Source organism: Macaca nemestrina, chromosome 13 (assembly GCF_043159975.1).
Source record: "Macaca nemestrina isolate mMacNem1 chromosome 13, mMacNem.hap1, whole genome shotgun sequence".
NCBI lineage: Eukaryota > Metazoa > Chordata > Mammalia > Primates > Cercopithecidae > Macaca > Macaca nemestrina.
The window spans coordinates 46,716,750-46,736,496 of NC_092137.1; the positions used below are offsets into that span (position 1 = coordinate 46,716,750).

Here is a 19,747-nt window from a genome sequence, read left to right on the forward strand (position 1 = left end):
AGGCTTGTCTGCCGAAGAGCTCGAAACACTTGACCGGCTCTCTCATTTATCTTAACATGTGTATGCTATATTTATTCTCCCTTCACAGATGGGGAAGTGAAGCTTGCCTGAGGGCCATATTTAGCTTAAGTCTTGATCCTCTGCCTTGTGGTGGTCAGCTTAGATAAAATGGAATCCTAAAACTTGATTTTTATACCGTAGTGTGAACCTCCTCCCACATTAAATCTGCTACTAGGGCTGCTCACAAGGGTAAGAAGTGTTCAGTTGGAGTGTTTTTCATCATGTGACGTGGCGATCTGCTAGTTCAGTGCCCTGCTTTTAGAGATGAGGAAGTGCCATTTCATCACAACACAGTTAGATAATGACAAGGCCAGTCCTCTAGCTGGTTTCTTTCTGCCCCACCAGATGTAAATTTTCTCTCCGTTTCCTCCAGCCAACCTAAACAGGAGTTACGATCAGTCAGGTGGCCAAAAGGAAAGCACAATGGAAAAGAAGCCCAAGATCTGGTTCCCTAGCTCCTAAATAATTGGTACATTAATTAGGAGGCTGACTTAGTATAAATCAAAATATATGAAGATGACAGTAGCTAAAAGTAAAAAGCTAAACCTTTCATTTCAAGGATTCTTTTAGTAAGTGCTAATCAGGCCAGTGACATATAAATACCATTTCACAACTGAACCGAAAATTAAAAAAGAAAACACCAAATGTTTGCAAAGTTTTTGAAAAACAGTGACCTCTTAAGAATTTATAGCACCTAAAAAAAACCTTTCTCTTCCCCAAATTTTCTTTAGTCCAAGAGTGCTGGGAGGTAGTAGGAAGCGGTAGGCAAATTCAGTAAACTCATCACTGGTAAGTTTTGAACCAAACTTACCAAAGTGTTTTCAAAAGGGACCCAACCCAGCTTCCTTGAAAAACAGAGTTATTTTTAAGGAGGTAAAAACTGATATTTTCATTTCACAAAGTTAAGATGAACTCAAAAGTATCAAAATGACTACACAATAGAAATGAGGTTTCAGGCCAGGCGCGGTGGCTCATGCCTGTAATCTCAGCGCTTTGGGAGGCGGAGGTGGGCGGATCACGCGGTCAGGAGATTGAGACCATCCTGGCTAACACGGTGAACACCCATCTCTACTAAAAGTACAAAAAATTAGCCGAGCGTGGTAGCAGGCACCTGTAATCCCAGCTACTCAGGAGGCTGAGGCAGGAGAATTGCTTGAACCCAGGAGGTGGAGGTTGCAGTGAGCCAAGATCGTGCCATTGCACTCCAGCCTGGGCTACAAGAGTGAGACTCCGTCTCAAAAAAAAAAAAAAGACAAGAAAAGAAATGAGGTTTCATAGGCTACTCTGACCAAGCATTACCATAGACACATGATATATAAGTTAAATAGAGGAGAAAACAGTTTGCATTCTCAGAAGCTGGCTTCATGACATGTGTCCTCTGGGCTTCTGTGTAGCACCCTTTGAAGGGTTGAGGGTTTCAAGAGCCCGATGCCTGTTTTGGACTTCTTGCTAGAAACAGATGTTGTATATGAAGATTACTACTGTGTGCCTTGGAAGTGACACAGAGAATTGCTACTGCACGGACCACAAAGCCACCACTTTTCAGGGATGTTCTTACTTAGTTGTCATATGTTTTACATCTTTCTTCAAGTAGTTAGAAGCTGCTTTAGATTTTGGAAGGCTGGGACTTACCATTCTAGGTTGTTTCTCATTCTAGGTTGTTACAGAGGAAAACTCTAGTAGGTTTTGATAAATGACTATTTCCTACATCACAGTACTATCCTGCATTATTTGGGATTGTAATACATTCCTATAGTACTTTATGGTCTTCAAAGCATTTGTCGCTGACAGTCTCCCATTTTTCAGACAGAGAAACTAAGGCCCTAAGGAATAAGGGACTGGGCCAAAGTCGCATTGCTAGCACATTGGATACGTTCAAGCTCTCTCTCTTCTGTAAGGACCAACTCCAGTGCCTCTTCCGAGAAGTCTTTAGTGTCCTCTCATTACTGTTCTAACTTGTACTATCATGTTCATATACATCTTGTCTACCTTACCGTGAACTTCCTAAGAGCGAAAGCCATTATGCGTTTGTGTGTATCTCCTCACCTATCAGAATTATTCCTCTTGGGTGCTAACCTGACGCATGTTCCCACACCAGCCTACAGTTTCCTTTTCTGGGCTGTGGCTTTGAGGTCTGCAAGGCGCTGGAGTGGTGTCCAGGCACATTGTGGGCACTGCTGCACATTCGAGTGCATTGCCTTATTTTTAACATACAGATACTTAATGAGAGAGCTTTGTAAATGTTTATAAGGTGTTTTGCAAATAGATGTTATTTGAATCTCATCCTTCCCTCCTTTATTTATTGCAGTTAGCACTGTTCTGGGCACATAGTAGGTGCTTAGTAATGTTTCTTAAATTAAGCATTTCTATATTCACTTGCTCCAGCTTACACTTTTATTCCCTCCTATTGTTGTATATGGCTGTCTTTTTATATGTGTATGTCTTGAATTCCCAACTAAACTGCAAGCTCCAGAGGGCTATAGTCTCAGTAAATCTTTACTGATTGCTTTTCAATGACACATGATAGCATTCTAGCTAACAAAGCATGACACAAGGTAAATCATCCAATGTGAGTGTTTTTATTTAAAATATGTTTTGGATATGTATTTTAAAATAGACATACCCATCCTAAAAACATGCATTTTAAACAGAGATCACTAAGGTAGGAGGGAACACCCAGGTCCACATGAAGGGGACAAAGAACGGTGCAGAAGTGAGAGGCTCATGGGCACTGCTGGCTGAGCTGCACACAGAAACGGGTCTCCAGCTGATGGTCGTTGGCTACATTTCTCTGTGGCATTGGAAGAGCTTTTGTTTCCTCTCAGAGCACATTTCTTTCATTTTTTGTTTGCAGATTCTTGTTAGGTGGTAAGTGTGTGATTTCTTTTTTTTTTTTTTTTTTTTTTTTTTTGAGACAGGGTCTCACTGTGTCACCCGGGCATATTCATGGCTCACTGCAGGCCCAACCTCTTGAGCTCAAGTGATCACCCACCTCAGCCTCCTGAGTAGTTGGGACTAGAGGCATGTGCCACCATGCCCAGCTAATTTTTGTATTTTTAGTAGAGACAGGATTTCACCACATTGGGAAGACTGGTCTCAAACTCCTGGACTCAAGCAATCTTCTCACCTCAGCCTCCCAAAGTTTGCTGGGATTACAGGTGTGAGCCACCGCGCCTGGCCGTGTGTGATATTTTTGAAGTAAGGTTGTCATTATCACATATCGAGGACTCTTCAATGAGGGAGAGCCTGATCACTAAACTGCCAGAACACACTTAAAAACTTGATACTTCTGGTACTTAGCCAGTTGGTAAGAAGCTAAAGAGTCTGCCATGCAGTCCAACAGCCATGTTGACTAAACTCACCAGTTCTTTCATTGTTTTGATGTTGAACAGTTGTCTTTAATACACTTTTCTCTACTCCTGAGAATGTTCTAGTTACCATGCTGAAATGTTTAAATACCTACATTTTAAAATTAGAACTAAAATATAATTGGTTTGTTAATTAGGAAGACACTGGAGAGTTGGCTGTGAGAAGTTGTGACTTTGATAAATTGATCTTTTAAAAGTAAGGGCAGTTGCTCTACATTTGACTTCTTTGTGTTCTCAAATATAAAATACATGGCTTGAGATGAAAGATTCTGCACACTTCCACTTATTCATTCCCAAATCCCACATTTCATATTAAATTCACTCAGGATACTGTGTGATGGATATAAACCATTTTATATGATGCAGGGTACAGTATGCACAGGGGATAATTTATTTTCTAAATTTGCTATCTATTATTAGACTTCTAATTACTCAGCTGGATAGAAGTAGAAAGGTCTCATTCTTGTATTAACTGCCTTTTTTTTTTTTTTTTTTTTGAGACGGTGTCTAGCTCTGTTGCCCATGCTGTAGTGCAGTGGCACAATCTCTGCTCACTGCAACCTCTGCCTCCTGGGTTCAAGTGATTCTCCTGCCTCAGCCTCCCGAACAGCTGGGATTACAGGTGTGCACCACCATGCCCAGATAATTTTTGTATTTTTAGTAAAGATGGTGTTTCACCATATTGGCCAGGCTCAGACTTCTGACCTCAAGAGTCGCCACCTTGGCCTCCCAAAGTGCTAGGATTACAGGCACGAGCCACCACGCCCAGCCACTAACTGCCAATTATTTAGCCAGAGATGATAGGCAGAAGAAATTCATTTTAGATAGTTCAGACTTAAGAAGTAAATTTCTCTCCAAGGAGGTCTAAACATACGTGTGTGTTTTATTTTGTAATAGCCCCAGTTTTTCACATTTTAATTATTCAAACAAAACCTGTAATTTAAGAAATATCTAGAAATGATTGGTCTAATTGTCCTCCTTTGTGCCCACATGTCTCTCACGGAGGAAAGTCAGGATTCACTGTGGTTATGAAAGGAATCTGTACAATATGTTTACCTTCTGTAAAATATTTGGATTAATATTGTGAAGCATCTCTAGAGAACATGGCATTCAATTAGTTTTTATTTCTTGTCATCTCTCACTAGAGAAAGAGTGCACACTTTTGTTTCCCTGAGGAGGTAAACTTGCTTGAAAAGTAATATTTCCATTAAAATCTCTAATTTGGCTTTCTTAAATATAAATCCATTTTTGCTACATTTTAAATAGTCTTAAGGCTAAGTGACTAATTAGTACAGCAATAATATATCATTCTCTTTTATTCATCTGAAAATTATACTATCTCGAGACACCTGAGTTTTGTGTGTTTTGATTTTATTTCTTACTAAAAGACTTCTTTGTGATTGGAGGGAGCTGCAAAGCTGAGGCAAGTGTGGCACTCAGGGGACCCTGCGTGGATTTGCAGAGGAATAAGAGACTCGGTTTCCCATGGGATAAAGAACTTATGTTTAAGCATTGAAAGAGTTCTTTGATGTGCCAGGTGCTATGCGGAGTGCTTTAGTTGCATTATTTCATTTATTCCTCATAATCCTATGGGATAGTTTCCCCATTCCTATGTCTGTGAAAATTGGAAATCTAAATACGGATGAGGAGTGCTTTTTAATGAGAACACCCCATTACCCGGCCATGCCAACTGCAGGTTTGCTCCGAAGTGTGGAGTTGCTGGGTGGGATGCTAAGATGAAATACTGCTTCTTTCTTTTTTTTTTTTTTTTTTATGGACTTGCAGTTCGAAACAGGCAGTAGAGCCCAGAAACTTCATATAAGGCACCCAATTGTACTGTTTAACACAAACTGATTTCAAACACGTTAAAATTTCAAGGCGGCTTCCTCTAGTGACTGTCTGGGGGGGTGTAACATGTTTCACACCCACCCTATTTGATTTCTTTGTTGTGAATTTCTTAACGCCAGAGCACTGCTTTAATCAAAACCATTTAGAGGCATCCACTTTAAAAAATAAAAGTTGCAGAAGATTGGGGGTGGCGTTTCCCCTCTCATCCCGTGATAGCCAACACCTGAGCAATCTTTTCATGCCCACAGCTCCAGATTATAGGTGTGCTCTCCAAAAGCATCCCAGAAAAACAAAAGGGTTACCCACCAGTCAAGGGTTTGAGACATTAACATACTTGAGTTGAAAGTTGTATTATGAAAAATGTCAGAAAATTGCATGAAAGGAAAATTGTTCCACGAGGAAATACTACTGCTGAAACTCCAAGTGGAAGATGATGTTTTTAATATTCCCTTAGTTCCACATTTGTGTAGTTCTGTAGTGAAGCGACTCATTTAAGAGGGGAGGTGGCCCAGGCTAAAAATAAAGTTTCTTTGAAACCAGATGAGAGTCTAGCTATGCCAAAAATGGAATCCGGACTCTGTTCACTCTCGAGAATGTAAATAAGTAGAATTTTGTGTCACATAAAATAGTCTATGCAAAAAAGGATATTCACTGCCTTTTGTGATAGAGACTAAAATAACCATCAGGAGTATAGCTGTTCTGGGGACTCTGAAGCAACAGTGTAAAATGATATAGTAGTCTAACGTATTCTAATTTAGAAAGATGTCCAAGACAAAGCCAGTGAGAACAACAAGTACTGCATGATTTCATTTTATATACAGACGTACGAATATGTACAGTTATTGGTATACTCATGCATAGAAAACGAATTGGAAGAATAAACATGAAAGTATTAGGTAGAGGGAATGGAAGTTGGAGAGTAAAGGAGGATTTTGGTGGATTTACTGTATATGTTTCTCTTTTAAGTTTTCTCACACACACACACACACACACACACACACACAAAATTAATAAAACTATAGAAACAAGGAAAGTAAAGCTTGAAGGTCTCAGTGAAGCTGCATAGTGGTTAAGAGTATAGACTCTGGAGTAAAAACTGGCAGGATTTGCATCTCAGCTCCTTGACTTACTGGCTGTACATCCTTACACAAGTAATTTAACTTCTGTGCTTCAGTTTACTCAAATGAAAGTCAGGATTAAGGGTACTTGTGTCATATTGTTGTTATAAGGATTAAATAAGTAATCCATGAGAGAGCATATAGACTAGTGCCTGACACATAGTAAATATTCAGTATATATTAGTTATTATAAATTATAATACTTAGGCAATGTCTAGCTATATTCAATTCTTTGTGCAAACTTTTTAGTTAAAAATGTTTTTAGTGACAGCATTAGTGATCATAATGTATTTTTCCAAAGTTTTCATTGTCATTGTTAATGATACTGTCATTTTTTTTTTTTTAACCTCACGGGTGTTCAGAACTTCACAAGGAAGAATAACAAAAACAGAGTTATCTGATTTTACATAGAGTGCCATACATTCCACTAGTGGAGTAGTCCTGAATTTGCATCTTTGACCATGTAATCTAATATACATATTATTAGTAAACAACAGAAATGTAAATACATAATGAGGCTTTTCTTTGTTCCTTAGGAAGACTATGACCGTCTGAGGCCTTTATCTTACCCAATGACCGATGTCTTCCTTATATGCTTCTCGGTGGTAAATCCAGCCTCATTTCAAAATGTGAAAGAGGAGTGGGTACCGGAACTTAAGGAATACGCACCAAATGTACCCTTTTTATTAATAGGAACTCAGGTATGTCTAGTTTGATTTTCCTCATTTTAGGATAAGCTCTTTGGCCTGCCTTAGGGGTTGCTCTCAGATAAACAGTCCCAAAGCTGAGCAAATGATATAAGTGTTTAATCTCAACTGCAAGTTAATGAGTTCTATCATATTTTTGGAAAAAATTGTGCCAAAAGAAAGCAATTCTATTCCCGGTTTTTAAAAATTAAGTTCTTTTGTTTAATCTTTTTTTGGTATGTGGGGATTAAGTGGGATTACATGCTTTGATTTTTCTTTAAAGATTTGTAATATTATCAGACATTATTGACCTTTCTTAATTAGATTGATCTCCGAGATGACCCCAAAACTTTAGCAAGACTGAATGATATGAAAGAAAAACCTATATGTGTGGAACAAGGACAGAAACTGGCAAAAGAGGTAATGGAACACTTACAGAATTTAAGCATGAATGTAAAAGACGCTAAGATAACAATAGAAGCTAACATTTATTGTGCATTTACTGTATGCCAGACACTGTGCTGAGTGCTTTACATGCATTATCTCATTTAATCCTTGCATGAACTCAGTGAGGTAGGTCTGTTTCCCCAGTTATACAGAAGAGAGAGTGGAGGCTTGGAGATGTCAGATAATTAGCCCGAGATCCTGCAGGTAATAAATGGCAGAGTTGGGTTTCAGTCCAAAGCCTGACTCCTGGACTGAGGCTCTTAACACCTGTATTACATTGCCAATGATATTTTCCTAAAACGTCACATATGGAAAAAAGCATCAGAAATACATGTCACTACTTTCAACCCTTCATTACTTAAACATTTGCACTGTGCCAAATCAGCTCTGTCTTAAGACTCATTGAGTTAAGACAGTGGAGCCACCTAGGATGACAGTTTAAATTTGTGGTTAAAACCAAAAAAATGATGACTAGGTTTGCAAAGAAATGTGTTGAAATTTCTCCAATCTTTTTATGAAAAAAGGATAGAAAATACGAAAGTTCTAAAAGTATATATAAAACAGTGATGCATGCAGTACCTTGTAGCTTATCTTCCTTTGTGCCCCAAGGCTAGGTTTACTTTTTCCCCTTTTTTTGCCATTTGGCCTTAACATCATTGGATTCTATTTTTTACATGTTGTGATTTCAATAGGACTTTTGTGGAAACAGAATCCATATATGGTCTTTTTTGTTTGTTTGTTTGTTTGTTTCAGACGAAGTCTCGCTCTGTCGCCCAGGCTGGAGTGCAGTGGCTGGATCTCAGCGCACTGCAAGCTCCGCCTCCCATGTTCACGCCATTCTCCTGCCTCAGCCTCCCAAGTAGCTGGGACTACAGGCACCCGCCACCTTGCCCGGCTAATTTTTTTTTTTTTTTTTCATTTTTAGTAGAGACGGGATTTCACCGTGTTAGCCAGGATGATCTCCATCTCCTGACCTCATGATCCGCCTGCATCATCCTCCCAAAGTGTTGGGATTACAGATGTGAGCCACCGCGCCCAGCCCATATATAGTCTTTTAAAATGTAATATCAGGAGACAAAAGAAAGCGAGAAAACTTTTGGAGGACAGTTTTTCCTAAAGCAAAAAATAAATGGCTTTACTAACAAATCACTTCAGAAATTCCATGTATTCAATTTTGTAATCTTGGGGAGAGAAGGAATTTCTAAATGTTATAAAGATAAAAGTCATAAATGAAAATATTAATGATTTAACTGCATAAAAACTTAATACCACATCAAATGCCAGAAATAAAATGAAAAGTCATATAAACTGAGATGGATGGCAGAAAAATGGGTTAACATCCTTAGTATACAGGAACCTCTTGCATGAGTTAATCAGAAGACACAGATTCCAATAGAAAAATGGGCTAACAATGAAAAATTCACCCCCCAAAATGCAGATTGCCACTGAAGATAGGAAATATGTTCAAACTTATTAGCAGTCAAATGTAAGCTCAATTTGCACCTATAGAATTGGCAAAAAATGAGAGATTAATTATAATACCCGCTATTCCAAGGGTGTAGTAAAATGGACTCTCTGTTGTACTGGTCGTTGAATCAAAGCAGTCTTGACAATATGCAAAATCCTTAAAATCATGGACACTTTTGATCAAGCAATTCCATATGTAAGAGTTTATCCTAAGCAAATCATTAGGATGTTGGTCAAAGGATACAGTGTTAGACTGGAGGAATATGTCTTTTTTGAGATACACTGCACAGCATGCTAACTATAGTTAATAATGGTGGTGCTGGGCGCAGTGGCTCACACCTGTAATCCCAGCACTTTGGAAGGCCAAAGTGGGTGGATCATTTGAACCCAGGAATTGGAGACCCGCCTGGACAACATGGTGAAACCCCATCTCCACCAAAAAAAAAAAAAAAAAAAAGCCGGGCATGGTGGCGCATGCCTGTAGTCCCAGCTACTTAGGGGCTGAGGCAGGAGGATCACTTGAGCCCAGGAGGTGGAGGTTGCAGTGAGCCAAGATAGTGCCATTGCACTCCAGCCTGGATGACAGAGTGAGACCCTTTCTGGAAAAAAAAAAAAAAACAAAAAACAAAAAAGGGGGACTGCATATTTCAAAATTGCTAAAAGAGTAAATTTTAAATGTTCTCACCACACAAAATGGTATTTAAGGTGATAGATGTTAATTATGTTGATTTAATCATTTCACTTGTGTGTGTGTGTGTATATGTATATATAGAGAAGATATTGCTTTGTACCTCGTATATAAAATTATAATTTGCCCATTTATATTTAATAATAAAAGCAAATTATTAGGGATGTGCTTAAAGAGAGCTACAAAGATGCTGAATTGTTTATAATGGCAGAAATTCCAATCTATTAAAACTTCATACTAAAATATCTGTTAAGATTTCGTATTTGTTATGTAGTTAAAGGGAAAAAAGTAGTTGCAAAACAATATGATCTCATTTCTAGACTCATCAGCATTTGGCACAGTTGCGTCCTTCTTGAAACTTTCTTCACTTGGCCTCTCGGTTTTTCTCCCCTCTCATTGGACTCTGCTCCATCTCTTTACCTCCTTAGTCCCTGGTTGGAGGGCCCCAGGGATGAGCACTCAGCTTTGTGGATGTCTTCTTCTATAGCTACCCTCCCTAGGCCTAAATGAGCTTGTCAGTCTTGTGGCTCGCACAGTCTACAACCAAAGATTCCTAGACTTCCATCTCTAGCCTGGACCTCTTTCTAAATTCTCAATTTGGTTACCCAGCTGTTTACTCACCAAGTCCATCTAGGTGGCTGAGTATCTCAAAATTAACATGTCTAAGATATGATTCTTCTTTCTCCAAGGCTGTCCTCCCAGTTACTCAGGTCAAAAGCCCTCAGCTGGGCGTGGTGGCTCACGCCTGTAATCCCAGCACTTTGGGAGCCTGAGGTGGGCAGATCACCTGAGGTTGGGAGTTGGCAGCCTGACCAACATGGAAAAACCCCATCTCTACTAATACAAAATTAGCTGGGCGTGGTGGCGCATGCCTAGTAATCCCAGCTAGTCGGGAAGCTGAGGCAGGAGAATCGCTTGAACCTAGAAGGTGAAGGTTGTGGTGAGCCGGTATCAAACCATTGTGCTCCAGCCTGAGCAACAAGAGTGAAACTGTCTCAAAAAAAAGAAAAAAGGCCTGAGGTTATACTTGCCCTTGCTCTTTCTCTCATACCACACATCTAGCCTTTGGCACAACCTATCTTCAGAACATATCCAGAATCCAGACACTTTTTTCTATCTCTTCCCTCTATCACTTGGTTCAGGCCTCCTCCATCTCTGGCCTGCTTTACTGGAATAGCTTCCAACTCACCTTTCTGCTTCTGCCTATGCCCCATGGTCATCTGTTCTCAACACAGCAGCCAGGGTAAGTCTTCAAAATGTAAGCCCAATCATGTCACCGCTGTGCTCAGAATCCTCCGGTCCCCAGCTCAGATTAAACGCCAAAGTCCGCACTGTGGCCTACAAGCCTCTGTTCCCTCTCTGCCTTACTCATTGTTCCCCAGGCCTCCTGGTCTCCTTGCTGTTCCCTCAAAGTTCTGAGAACCTTTGTACTTTTGCTGCTCCCTCTGCCTGGAATGTTCTTCCCTATGGATATGATTCATTCTTTCACTCTTTTCAGGTCTCTGCTCAAATACCACTTCCTCAGTGTGATCCTGTTCCTTGACTACTCCAGGCATGCTCCTGCATCAGGATCTATCTGCCTGGAGCTCTTCCCTAGGTATCCCTCACTGCTCAAACTTCCCCATTGAGAAGCCTCCCCCGACCCCCACTACCACTGTCCTCAGCACTCCCTGCCTCCCTCACTCTGCTTTTTCCCCACAGCATTTGCCACCATCTGCTCTGTATTCCCTCCCGTGTGCCTCTCACCCAGCAGATGTCAGCACATGTGGACGCCACACAGCAGGGACTCTGCTCTTTCGTTCAGTTCACTGACACATCCCCAGGACCTAAACAGTGCTTGACATATAGTAGATACCCAGTAAATATGTGGTGAATGAAATAATTTTTCATAGAAAGTCTGGAAGGACATACACTAGTATTTTAAAATCCCCTCTCGGGGGTTATGAACATGGACGATGAACGTATTCTTTTCGCATAGCTGTATAACTTTCTTTATAATGATGTGTTTCTGTCATGCCAATTGTATAAACATGATTTTATATATTTGTGATTTTTTTCTCCCTCCCAGATAGGAGCATGCTGCTATGTGGAATGTTCAGCTTTAACCCAGAAGGGATTGAAGACTGTTTTTGATGAGGCTATCATAGCCATTTTAACTCCAAAGAAACACACTGTAAAAAAAAGAATAGGATCAAGATGTATAAACTGTTGTTTAATTACGTGAGAAACATCTTCAGTGGCCAAGGAAATTGTCCATTTCTCTCAGAAAGCAAATGAAATGCTACAGCTATACCCAGACCTTTTATAGGTAATGAAGCAGTTCAAAACTTGAAAGAAAACAAAACCTGTCCTCAGAATTCTATAAAGGTTATTAAGAATGTTCCTTAAAGGTTTAAGAAGCAGTAAGCAACATCTGAAGCCACAATCTATTATAAATACTTTATTTCAACTAGAAGGTACAATCTCTCAGGGGTTTCATAGTTTAAAAAGCTACAATCACATCATGTTGTAACTACATAAAAAACAGTGCTGTAAATGGAACTGCTTGGCTTTGACCATACACATTTCTGCACAGCCCTTACAGAATCTGCACAAAGAAGTATCTCCCTTTGCTCCAGTTAATTGTTCTTGTACGTAAGTTGCTTTCTATTCCAGTATATCCAGAGTGGTGAAATAACAAGGCCAGCCACGTAGCCAAAGGTCGCTCCAAGCGTACAGGAGATGGGCCATACCTGAGGAGAGAATGTATGAGATCAAAAAAGAACAAATGTTTTTATTATTACTTGAGCACAAGTGTAACCTAAATATTTCTATATTAAAGCTTAATGTGCTTTCTTAAAGAATGCCAAAAGTGTAATAAGGTCATAATTGCATTTATCATGAACACTAAAAATGTACACATTTTAGTTAATGTGCATTAAACTGTAACAAGGCTCTGGCAATTGTAGATTTAGTTTGACGCTCCCCAAAGTGCATGAGACACATGCTAAAATTACAAATTAAAATTTTGGGTCAGACTTTGCCATAATGCTGGACTCAATTTAGCTCTCTGAACTAGTTGGTAATTTTTTTTTTTTTAATTCCCACTTTGGCTGTGTACATCAAATGAAATGAGAATTGTGTATGTTGACCAAACCACAAGAAACTTTAAGTTGTGTTAAAGAGGGAAGACCTAGAATCCAAGCATGTTACGTGAAAATTGTAACAGAACAGCTGCTTCCACCTTTCAGATATTGATGTTGGAACCACAGCAGAAGTTATAGAATGACAACTTATATACACATCTAGAATGTAAGTTAAACAAAATACCGGCTTCCAGAGACCCATTTTCTCCAGCCATATTACATTAGGCTAGAAGTAATTAATTTTGAATTATTTAATCTACAAGCAGTGCATGTGTTGGTCCCTAAGTGAAAGGCTCTGCTTAAAAAAAAAAAAAAAAAAAAGTTGGAGAAAAATTTTCATGTTCTTCTGTGAAGCTTATTTGGTACACTGGAGCCATTTCTAATCTTTCTCTGGGGGGACAGGCCACAGAACTGTGTTAGAGGTGAACCATCTTAATTACTAGTTCTATTACCTAATTCAGCTTCCTTGTTTGGTCTGCTGTGGATCTGCCTTATTGCATATGCCATGCATCAGATAATGGTGTTAGACAAAGCTTCATTGTGAACAACCTAATGCATTTTAGAGAAACAATCTCATCTACACATTTTTTTCTAGCCTTTCCTACATTTAAACTTGCTGTTGCCTAAATTATAATTTTTTAAATGTCTTTGGTGGGCTTCTGTTAATTCACATGACTTAAGCTTATAGCTATGTCTACTGCACAGATTGGGTAATGGAACACTAAACTTTTATACTTGAAAATGACAGCCTTAAATGCTCATATCAGTCACAAATCTAGGATGTACTGTCTTGTTGTATGTGAGCTTTGTAGAGATTTTTAAAAATATAAGCATCACCTTTCCATTGAAGAGTGGAGAGAGTCTACTGGATGACTGGCCAGGAACTTTCTCTCTGCATCAGACATTTGGATGTCTTCTTTCTTCCAAGAAATGGTGGTTCACATTAAGTATCATGGCCTTATGTATGCTCAAATGGAATCTTATGTAACTTTCTTATTTAATTTTGGTCTGCTATTTTTAGATAAAATTGAAAGGAATTGTATAAATCAATTAACATATTAGCTAAGTTGTCCAACACATGGTATAAAGGAATTACAACAGTAAACTATTATACATTTCGAACTTGCCTTTGGGGATTTATGAGGATTTTTTTGGGGGGGCTCCAATTCATATCTCTGAAACCCTTCACACTTGGTTTACTAGCCATTCAAAGTTAAAAGTCTAGAATTTGTCCTGCCCTAACAGAAACAGATTAGGAATTTGTTGACACAAACTGGTGTCACCTGTTTCGTGACTGGGCTTTGGTTTCCTCATTGTAATATGGGAGGTAGAACAGAGGTCTCCAACGTCTCTCCCATTTATCACAATAATTTTCTTATTCACGGTAATCATTGTTGGACGTTACTTTTTCAGTTTCACATTCTCGAGATGGTAAAAATCATGTATATAGATTATCAGAACTCTAAGCAAAGATGACTGTCGCATCTGAAGCTGAGGTGCCTTAGGTACTCTACTGACCTTGATGGGTTTGGAGTTCCCTATTGCTTATCAAGAGCTTTTTAACTGCTTTGGTTCCTTAGTCTTTTTGCAAAAATCCTTCCTGTCACTTCAACTAAAAACCAAAGATTTGTTTTCTATTAATAAGCAGACTAGAGAAAAATTGCCTTATTTTCAGATGCATGTCTTCATTAAAAGCTTAGATTTCAATAGAAAATCAGATTAATCACTGAAATGACTATTTTAAACTAGTGAAATATCTGGGAAATAAACTGCTTCAAAAATATTTTATTGACATGAATTTTGCTAGTGAATACAAACACACTGCCTCAAACAAGGCCATGTATGAAGGCACTTACAAGAAATTTGAGTTAATCAGTGTTTGCATATAGAGAATTAGTTCTAAAGTTCTTAAAAATACATTTAGGGGCTCCCTGAAATCTTATTTAATACTTTGCTAACTTACACTCTTGTTTTATCTCCACAGGTACATTTTAGGTTAGCTCATGGTGAATTCTATTTACAATAAGTAGAGCTTGGATTAATGGGTTTTGTTATGAATTATCTTAGTTACTTTAGACAGTGTTTCCATTTGATTTTTAACTATTTAAAATACCAAATTAAATACCAGTTTGTTGGTTGTTACTTTTAAATGATTGTTGCTTTAACAGTGTCCCTTCTTAACACATGGGGTTACAAATAAAATACTATGCATAGTTTACTGTCTACGTAAAGCACTGAACTTTTTACCTTAGTAGTTTTCATTTACTACCCTATGTAAACATTTGGGATAATACTCTTTCCTCTGTTTATGCTGAGAGTCTACTAGTCATTGGCAAAGTATGAGTCCCTATACTCTGTTAAAACAGCTCCCTGTTAAAGTATAGGGAGAATAGTAATCCCTCATGAATCCCAGCTAGATTCCAATTTGGGTTACTAAATTGTACTTTAATCATTTTGTAATTTCAGTATGGCTCTTTGTTCTCAAACACATACATACCACCACACACATTCTTTAAACAGCTGCCACACTTCACTGCCAACAGAATGCCAAAAATGAAATGTTAAAATATTTTGTCTAATGAAGGGTTACAGCTTGGTACGCTTGGTTATTCATGTTATGCAAATCAAGAAGTATATGCCATCAGCACACTAAAATGTGGAATGGCTTTGAGGACTGGTAAAGATGGGTCAGTCTTTGTACTTACAAGAGTACCTGCTTGGCTTTCCTGAAATAAGCATTTCTTAATTGTAACACTGTCATTTTTTAGAAGAGAATTTCTGGGGGCCAGGTGTGGTGGCTCATGCCTGTAATCCCCGCACTTTGGGAGGCTGAGGCAGGTGGATCACGAGGTCAGGAGATCGAGACCATCCTGGCTAACACAGTGAAACCCCATCTCTACTAAAAGTACAAAAAATTAGCAGGGTGTGGTGGCAGGCGCCTGTCGTCCCAGCTACTTGGGAGGCTGAGGCAGAAGAATGGCCTGAACCCAGAAGGCGGAGCTTGCAGTGAACAGAGATCATGCCACTGCACTCCAGCCTGGGTGACAGAGAGACTCCAACTCAAGAATTTCTTTAAGGGCAGTTTTCATGATTTTTGAAAATCAAAACACATTATCAAAATAGGGAACAGCAAAAGGAGAGAGGCTGCCCACTAAGAACTATTTCTCAAGCAATTTCCTACTGATTTTCTTATAATTATTCTAAAGATTTTAAAACTACACTATGGCAACAGAATTCATTTGTAAATCCTAGCTTAATCATGTATTTTCATAATTAGATCCTGAGGTTTTCCTTTAAAACTATTTCCTTATGTCACATATAGAAATGTTTCTATTCAACGTTCTTCATGCCACAAATAGGATTTTTTTAAAAAGTGGTATATATTAAACACATAATTCAGCTGCAGTGCTATAAAGATTTCTCTAAATTATGGTAATCTGAGATGGCTTTATATAATTATTTTGTTTCAAGAAAATAGAAAACTTAGAACAAAGGCATTCATGAAAAGGAAGTCATTCACAAGTGTTTGCCACCAAAATGACAAGGGCCCAAGCACTGGAGGCCAGCCTGGGCAATATAGTGAGAGTTTTTTATAAATTTAAATTTTTTTTAGCCAGTAAATAGAAGAAACAACCTATGGTGTATAATCAAATATATTACAACTCAAGTGGGTAAAATTATTAAAATTACCACGAAGAAGAAAAATCTATTTAAAAAATAAGTGGTACGTCAGATGTTAAGTGACCTTGGCCAGCTCATTTTAACATCTGAGCCTCCGTTTCCCAATCTACAAAACAGGGACAGAAGTACCTACTATACTTAAAATGCAAGGCTGAAGTAATCTCTTAAAATTTGTCATGAAAGCTATAACGTACCATGTATCAGTATTCTGTATATTACATGTTTTATCTTGAAAAAATTAAACTTACACGAACAGTATTTCTTCGGTCACTGACACTACTATGTAATAAGTAGAATCGGCAGTTTAGAACAAATAGTTCATGAGTAATATGTTATACTGTGTGGTAGGAAGTGGTAGGAACTATTCCCTTACCCTTATAAAGCAATCATCTTTTTTTTTTTTTTGAGATGGAGTCTCACTCTGTTGCCCAGGCTGAAGCACAGTGGCACAATCTCGGCTCACTGCAAGCTCCACCTCCTGGATTCATGCCATTCTCCTGCCTCAGCCTCCCGAGTAGCTGGGACTGCAGGTGCCTGTCACCACGCCTGGCTAATTTTTTGTATTTTTAGAAGAGACAGGGTTTCAATGTGTTAGCCAGGATGGTCTCGATCTCCTGACCTCGTGATCCACCCGCCTTGGCCTCCCAAAGTGCTGGGATTACAGGCGTGAGCCACCGCACCCGGCTGTAAAGCAATCATCTTTAATACATGCTGTTCTTCATGTGAAATGTCTGTTACAAGAGCAAATTCAGGAGCTATACAACATACTGGCATTACGTTAACCATTTGTAGCCTCACCTCAGGAGGAGGAATGATTCCCTGCTGCTAGCTGTCATTTTTCATAAATTTTAAGAAACAAAATAAGTACAGATAGTGGTTTTAAACTAATCATTAGTAGACATTTGTGTTAATTTTTAAAGGCTCATATGAATGACTCCATTCATTCAAAACTATTTATTGAGCTCCTACCTTAACCCAGCTCCTACCTTTAATTTTGGATACATTTTAGTATAAATTCTTAAAAATGTGTTCCAATATAATAAATATTACTTATAATTTTGGGGGAGATTTACACTGTCACAGATAACATGGAGAAACTGACCTATCTGCAAATCAGAACACCTACAGACATTTAGAACAACTCACGACCGTTAGGATTACTGTCTCTCTCTCCAGATAAAAAAGAAGATAAAATCCAGTTCCCAATCTCTCATGAGCTACTTTTCAATGTTTTGTTGATTGTGCTTATCACAAATTTGTATTTGCATGACTGAGAGAGTTCATCTTTCGAAGCTGCTGACCTACTGGTTATAAATAATCATTTATATTCTCCTCCAAAATTGGTCTTGAACAGTATGTTGTTCCAGATATTCCTAAAGTAAATGTCATTGTCTGATACAGGAATACATGCACAAATGAATCTACTCATCATGATACATTTCTCTAGTTAAAAACCTGCACTCATCCATGTATACATTCTTCTGTGACTAAGAATACTACTTTAGGAAGAGTTATTTGTGAAGGGGTGTGTAGTTCCTGGTCTGGAATTCTTGTTAAAATGACACTAAAAGGTCCTGGTCACAACTCATGCAAACGAGTTAACCTGGCCAGCATTATTCTCTCACATGAAAGTCCTGTTAGCAGAGAATTATCAACATGATTACCCTACAATGAACATGCCTTTTAAATCTAAAATCATTTCATGCCAGTTAAGTGTTAACACATTTTTCTCATGCTTGAAACATAAACCAGATTCATATAAATGAGTATTTTATTTTGGTCTAAAACACAGTATCATCCCTTTGGTAATGGAAATACCAATTAATGTAAAAACCTGCAGCTCTTCAAGCAATCAAATCCATCTTAGTTTTAATCTACCTCCAGCATTTTGCAGTAATTCATGTAGTTATAATCCTATGATTTCTAGTGTCAACTTATGAAAGAATTATCTGTGGCATCTGTGACTTTAGGAAATGAATATACATGTTTCACAAATATTAAATTTCTAACCTGGTAAAACTGAAAAAAAACCAAAAAAAACCCCAAAATTGTTAAATACAACAATTCCTCATTTATCTGGTATCTGATGGGAATAAGTAAAAATATTTTAAAACAACTTTAAATTGTTTCAAAGACAATCTCAGGTGTCTAAAATTCAAAATCTCCAAATTCAGTTATTTAAAATACTTTATATCAATTTTCCTTTTTACCTTCATAAGAAATAAGCGTCCTAGAAGAGACTTGATTATTTGGTTCAAATCTTTTTAAAGATTGTAGCACTGAAGTCCATAGTTTAAAGGCATGTGTGGATTTGTTAGGGACAAAAGCATTGCATATTAGCTTTAAATATTCTCCTACAAATAAATTATGGCCTAAAATACAGACACCACCACAATGGTCAAGGCATTTAATTAAAACAATGTGGGGAAAGAAATGAAATATAACTACTTTAGCTATTCCAAAGAGACCTAAGCTATGACCATTTTTTAAAAAGAAAAGCTATGTTTTAGTCTCCAGCAAAGAAAAGAACATAGTGCCGTGGGGCTCTCACGTGAATCTGAAGTCTTCCTCTTCCCACCTGAGTAATGCTAAGCAAGATATGTATTCCTCCCCGTCACACTTTGACTTTCTAGTGTATAAAATGGGAGTGAAACCTACCTTGCACTATGGCTGTAAGGATTAAGTTACTCGTATGACAGGGCCAAGCCCCATGCGGGGTACATGGAGAGATCTACAAATGCTACATTTTCTTTCTACTGTCATCTGAAATGTCAGACAGGATTGAAAATTATGTGAAATCCAAATACCCTAAAGTGGTATAACGAAATACCAGAGAAACAGATAAATTAATAGTCCACTCCCACCAACTGAAAGACTGCTGGACAGAAAAAATAAAACAAACTGAGACAATTAGCATATTCTCTAATAGATGAGAACTCAAATAAATAATGGAATTTGCACTATTGAAGGCTAAAAATATAGTCATTAAACTATTTCTTTATAGTCACTAAACTATTTCTTTTCTAATGTTACAGGCTCACAAATGCCTGTAACATTAATTAAGTAATAACCACATGTCAGGTGCTGAGCTAGATATTTCAGAAGGATTTTATTATTTCATCCTCACTAGCAAGTGACAGAGCCAGGATTTCAACCCAGTAATCTGATGCCAGAACTCCTAATCGTCATGTTACCTGCCTACCCATTAATAAAACATGTGAGTTTAAAAACCTCATGGTCAATTTCCTGTGCTCAGAAT

The 19,747-nt window shown here is 38.2% G+C and overlaps 2 protein-coding genes across 7 annotated transcripts in view; one reads left to right on the plus strand and one right to left on the minus strand.

The window, feature by feature from the left end:
- Positions 1–15,032, plus strand: part of LOC105464969 (ras homolog family member Q) — a 41,688-nt gene extending 26,656 nt beyond the window's left edge. The window contains exons 3-6 of one of the 5 annotated variants that reach the window (XM_071076651.1): positions 6,931–7,095; positions 7,405–7,500; positions 10,825–10,925; positions 11,181–11,717. In XM_071076651.1, coding sequence (XP_070932752.1) covers positions 6,931–7,095; positions 7,405–7,500; positions 10,825–10,925; positions 11,181–11,310 — 492 coding nt within the window. In that variant the 3' untranslated portion in view covers positions 11,311–11,717. Of the gene's footprint in view, positions 1–6,930; positions 7,096–7,404; positions 7,501–10,824; positions 10,926–11,180; positions 11,728–11,750 lie in introns of those variants that run through there. The other 4 variants (XM_071076654.1, XM_024787749.2, XM_071076652.1 and 1 more) reach the window with 4 other exon arrangements.
- LOC105464968 (phosphatidylinositol glycan anchor biosynthesis class F) overlaps positions 12,108–19,747 on the minus strand; it is a 36,125-nt gene continuing 28,485 nt past the window's right edge. Inside the window, exon 6 of one of the 2 annotated variants that reach the window (XM_011713137.3) lies at positions 12,108–12,414. In XM_011713137.3, coding sequence (XP_011711439.1) covers positions 12,301–12,414 — 114 coding nt within the window. In that variant the 3' untranslated portion in view covers positions 12,108–12,300. Of the gene's footprint in view, positions 19,252–19,747 lie in introns of both variants that reach the window. The other variant, XM_071076657.1, reaches the window with a different exon arrangement.